Here is a 6,000-nt window from a genome sequence, read left to right on the forward strand (position 1 = left end):
CAATCTATAGGAATCTTATGGGGAGCACTCTGTTTGCTGTTTGCAGCCCGATAACGGCTCTGTCATTGCGGCTGCAGCATACCCGCCTGCACATTGACTGATCGCACACTCCTGCCACATGAAAGGGATTCCCCTGCAACGTCAGTGATTATATCAATGGCAGGAAATGTCTGAACTTCTGATATTGCAGGAAACACCCCTATTTAAAAGGGAAATGGGCAGGGAGTGAGGCGTGTCAGGATCCTGCTCCCATGACCTGGAGGATTCGGGTGTTGTTCCAGAGAACCGGAGCTTCTCCCGGGCCAAACCCAGAGAGTTCCCAGGTATGCATATAGAGTTCCATTATCAGCAACTATCACTCCTGTGTTTCAATGACACATCAAAACTAATTGATCATTAGAAAACCCTTTAGAAATTGTTTCCACTCTTCTGGGAAAGCTTTCCACAAGATTTTGGACTGTTTCCGTCCAATCATCCAATCACGTCTTTATGGACCCTGCTTTGTGCGCTTGGACACAGTGATGCTGGAATAGAAAAGGGCCTTCCCCAAACTTTTTGTTCCCACAAAGTTGGAAGCATAGCATTGCCCAAGGTGTCAAGTGTCATGCCCATTAGTGCGGCTGGCCATCATGAAGTCAGTGCCCTCGAAGTTGGAGAGCTCTAAGGAGCCTAAACTGGGATGGTGGGTTACATAGACCATGTGATTGGAATCCTCTTTTAAACCAGGGGTAAATTCCTAACATTGTTATTTTAGTAATAATCTCAAACTTGGAAAAAAATCTTAACACATTGATGGTCAAAAAAAACAGTGCTACACACCACACAAAACACCTCTGAGCAACCACAAATCTTAACATGTATAACATTACTCTTGTTCATTTACTGAGAGAAGCTTCCATTTATATGTATGTATGCTCGCATCTAGCCCCTTACCATATGTGCTGCATGTAAATCATGATATTCTGCCTCATACCTTATATTAATATTTAGTACTAAAGACATGCACAATACATATCAATAAGTCTGCCTGCTAGTCATCAGGCACACTGATCAATCATCTTCATGTATCATCTGCTAACACTCAGCTCAATACAGTAAAATGCCTATTTAATGTTAATGTCCCAGAACGCCCTTTAAACTCGGTTTCAGCCCCTCTGGTAAGGAAACCTGAAATGAAGGCGACATAGAAATATTTCTTCTAGCCTCTTGTCTGTATTAAGATCTTAGGGGAACTTGGGAGAAACTTTCAGACACGGAGAGGAAGAATGAGATGGGAATACAAACTCATGCCAACATTTGACCCATTACACTGTACTTGTAAGTACTTGATAGACAGGTCTATTCACTAGAGAAAGGCCAGGAGAGTTTGCAGGAAAGCTGAGGTATCAACTACATGATTGCACTATACATTATGAAAGTCCAACCCCAGTAAGCTTCTGCTGCAGGAGGAGCTTTGACGGCAAAGTACTTCTTCAAAGTCTCCTCACCCATTAACTTCTGTATTATACCAGGATAGCTTTCTGAAGAACCTGCCAGTGTTTGTATTTCATAATGAATAGTGAAGTGAGAGAGTTTAACAACAAACATCCTGCAAACTCTCCTGACAACTCTCCATTTAGTAAATAAACCCAAAAGTCTATGGCACACAATCTACACAATTAATATACAGGCACATGGTGTGGGGTAGTTCCTAATAGCTAAAGATATTGTGTGTGTGCCAAATGTTTAATTTAATACTGAATTGTGTAATCATGGATTTGCATTTCCCCTGACATCACTGTGCTACTATAATCTCAATTAGCAATCTCTAGTACAATTTGCTATCTGGGTCTTACTGTATGAATGTATGAAAAATTCTAGTTCCAAATTAAAAGTATTACTGGAGAATAACCCTAAGTATTCACAGCTTGCCATTCAGTTAGCCAATAAAGGTATTATTGTTATCAAATTTACTCTTTTTCTTTTCAGCAGGACACACTTGTCTACCCCTATAAATATGTCATTAAAACACACATTCCTTGCACTCATGTTTAACCACTGTGAAATTGAACAGCCCCAGGGAGAGGTTTTGTGCAGATTTTGTGCCCAGATGTGCAACTCATGTGTATGAGTCCCTGGGGTAGAACATTTGGTGAACAGGGCAGTCCAATGCTCCAACACAAGTTTTGCAACAGACTAAGTGTCCAAGCCTGGTTTGCATAATCTGGTCTAGGATTTTCATAAAGCTTGCAACAAATACATGATGTGATTTAAACTCTTTTAACATTTAAACTCTCTGAAGCCTCACAATCAGGGTGACTGTTGAGGGGGTTCATCTGTGCTCCCAGGGCACGGCAGGCTCTGAAAGGTGTTCCTAGCATCAAGAGTGACACTACATTCAAGGAACAGAGTGCACTGCCTGGGGATGGTTTTCCAGAGCCAAGTAAACTCAGTGTGGCAGGGAGCCAAAGTAAGTGGGTATTTAGGCTGGTCAGTTTGGCCCAGCAGAGTATATGCCAGAAATAAATATCTAGCTTACCATAAAAATTAGAGATGGTGACACGTTTATCTCTAATAATAATTTTACTATGTCAACATAACCCCTTGAGAAAACATTTAAAATATGATGTTGGTTTCGTAAAATGCAAAGAGAATAAAAAATTGTGTATTTATAACATGAGGCAGGAGGTCTGAGACATGCAAATATTTCTCCATTATATTACCATACTGTACAGCTAGTTTCACATTCAGACATTGCAGAAAAGGGCTGGTTGAACCTAAAAAGCATATGAATACAGACCTACCTATTGCATATACTGTGGGGTTCTTGCCCTTTTAAACATCATTTATGAAAGGGTACATTAGCTATGATATATTCCTTAATTAACTTTACCTCCTCACCCTTTTTCTGAGAAATACATATTAGGCCTATTGCTATTTTCTAGCGCTTCTTGTTAGTCTGTCCAGATTTTACATCTATTTCAAAAGAATGGTTACTATTTCAAGAAGTTATAATTATCTAACACGAACAAACAAAACAAATGTCAGTCTGTTCTTTTAGTCAACTTAATGGCCACTATGTAACTATTCATTAAATCTGGTTCTCTCCTGCATAAAGCCGTCCCCTGTGGTGTTACATGTAGGCAAACAGTGCTTGGTATGATGTCATAGCCTGGAGCCCATAGTATTTAAGAAGCACTGATGTAAAGTTTTGTGCATGTGGAGAGACAGACCTTTGCTGCTCTCCACCAGCAATAGTGATGAACATAATACAGATAAATGCATATGTATTATGTATAATATATATATAATGATATATCATGCAATTCCATTGACTATGTCAACAAATGTCCTTTGGCCAGAACTTATGGTGAGCAGGAGCAGCTGTGGCTCTCTCAGTTTCATGTGAAATCCTTTTCTGACAGTCTTTGAATAGCAGGGAAAAAATAGAGTCTGAACAAATCCTTCTACTGCGTTTTTACAGTAAACACCATATTGTAATATTTTAAATGTAACATTTCCTATTATACTTCAGCCGTAACATTTAAAAAAAAAAAACATATTCAAATAAAAAACAAAGTTGATTAAACTGTATAAGTAAATGTATGGTTAAAAAAATAAATCTATATTTAATCTGAAAATTGTTACTTTACTTGCATTTTTTTTAAGCACGAGAAATAAAATAAGTCAATATGTGGTAACTTTTATTGGGTTTGCAAATATTAATTCCGGACTATGTACAACTTGAACATAAAAGATTAGGTAGGTTTTATTTTATCTTTCAAGAACATTTTCAAACAATACTCTTCATTCACACAACCAGGTTCATGGACCTTTACAGAATGGCGGTCTCCAGTGGAATACTATTAATATTCTTGTTTTTCCGAAACTTCAGTGGGGTAAATATAATGTGTATTTTTGCTCTAAACCGTAGAGGTAAATTTGTGGTTGAAAAAGAAAAAAAATGTGATGAGAAGCAACTACAAAGCTAAAAAGACCTGTTATTAGACATCTTTAAACTCCATAAAATGATCAGAGCGTTCAAGCATGAATTTTCAGTTGCATCGATGCAATAAAATGAGTGAAAAGTGCAGAGATCAAAAGATATTACGTATAGTCAACAGATGAGAACATGAAGCAATGGTTTATAATACTGCAGACATGATTCAGTCTGAACTCCTAGGTCCAGGTATCTGTCAATCTTTTAACACCACATTTCCTCACCTTTTACATCATACTTCAGTGCACTGGTTTATTTTTTCAGTTATACGCTGGAGTGGCTTATAACCAAGACATAATGTAAGATAATAACAATAATAATAATAATAAGTGTAGTAAACAGGCAATTTGAGGTGATATTATTTCCCTCATTGGGTTTTGTCTGAAAGCCTGGCATATTCTTAAATGCATAAACCGGATTAATGTCCATAGGCTCTTCCATAATGCACGACTACATGCAATATTGTTGTGATGTTCAGCCCCCATTTTCTCTCTTCTGTCTAAATCGTTAACGTTTCTCGTCAGATAGCAACACATGCAGCCCTGGAGTTTATTGCGTGCAATGCTTAAACTGGCTAAAAACTGCACATTTTAAAGGATTACTAATCGGAACGGCGGTTTTTTTTTAATAAATCATTCTTACCTTTGGATGGTCTTCTCGGCTTAGTCTGTAGGGAGGAAAACGTGCCCATCACTGCACCCATTTTGAAATGACTTAAAATCTCCTTTGAATACAAATCGGGTTGAAACGATTTCTCGACGAAATGCACAAAACACACAAAAGGCGGCAGCTCAGCCTTCAACCGACACTAAAGGCTGAGAATATTTCCCCCCACCCTGCTGCTCTCAGTCATAAACGCGCTGCCTCATACACGGTCCCCTCCGTTATTATTCCAGTCAAAATGCTCTCCAGGTTCCCATAGATAAGAGCTGCCACCTCATTACATAACGGAATGAGTATAAAAAAAAACAGGTCTTTTTTTTTTCTTGTCTTTTCCACTCACGTCCACTCACGGCTCCCACGGGGATAGGCTGCTGTACTATAGGGAGACAAAAATGGGGGGGAAACTAACTGCATCTGCCTCCCTGCATGCTAATCTAACCGGCCGTGTGAACGGTGACGGTTTGCTGAAATATTAAATTGGCTTTCAGCACCAGCCTTGGCTATGATAACTTAACGAACACCGGTGCATACAAATTAGAGATAAACAGTACGTTTTCGGAATAAAATAAGTTACATATATTATACATTGGAAATTTATCAGACAGGATTATCGTAACGGAACCTTCCTGTGTATATATGTATGTAAAACCCATGTTTATTTGTAGTAAAACAATTACCGTATTATTATTATTATCAATATATATTAGTTACTGTTTATCTGCTTTTTCTTCCTACAGAAACATATCTTTCACTTATGTGTAAAACAGATGAAATCTTGATTTTTCAGTTATAAGGACCCAATTTGGAACAGTTTTTTTAAAACATTAAATGCATTCAAATTAATGCCATATTTCATTTTTAACTATTGTCATTTTTTCCACACCTTTCCATAAATACCAATTTTATATGTAATAAAAATGCATATTGACAAACTCCCAATAAGTGGGCGTGGCTGTATTGATAGGTCCAACCCCTTTTGACAGTGAGACTGAAGCTAGAGTTATTGTCATGGTTACAAGCAACAGGTGACTTCAGTATTAGCATTTCATTAAAATGGCCAGACTGCACTGAAGTTGCATGCACTAGCACACTAACCCTCACAAAGTAACCTGCATCATCAATAACATACCAATTGCTTGCGAGTGAATGCAAGAATATACAACTTTAAGTTTGTTAGAGTTAAATGAGAAATGCAAAAGGGTTTTAAAATATCTATAAAAGGAGTCACCATACCACATGTGTAGTGGTAGAGCTATGTAACAATAAGGAGAATAATTAAGGGGACATAGAAGTCTATTAACACACACAAGATGGGGATGAGGGTTAAAGGCATGGGTGGACTCTGCTTTCCCCAATGT

The 6,000-nt window shown here is 38.0% G+C and overlaps 1 protein-coding gene across 4 annotated transcripts in view; it reads right to left on the reverse strand.

Annotated features, from left to right (window-relative positions):
- KCNIP1 (potassium voltage-gated channel interacting protein 1) overlaps positions 1–4,930 on the reverse strand; it is a 75,579-nt gene extending 70,649 nt beyond the window's left edge. For 2 of the 4 annotated variants that reach the window (XM_053463337.1, XM_053463335.1), the window contains exon 1: positions 4,622–4,930. In XM_053463337.1, coding sequence (XP_053319312.1) covers positions 4,622–4,682 — 61 coding nt within the window. In that variant the 5' untranslated portion in view covers positions 4,683–4,930. The remainder of the gene's footprint in view (positions 1–4,621) is intronic. The other 2 variants (XM_053463338.1, XM_053463336.1) reach the window with 1 other exon arrangement.
- Positions 4,931–6,000: the final 1,070 nt, after the last annotated feature.

This window comes from Spea bombifrons, chromosome 4, assembly GCF_027358695.1.
Source record: "Spea bombifrons isolate aSpeBom1 chromosome 4, aSpeBom1.2.pri, whole genome shotgun sequence".
Classification (NCBI taxonomy): Eukaryota; Metazoa; Chordata; class Amphibia; order Anura; family Pelobatidae; genus Spea; species Spea bombifrons.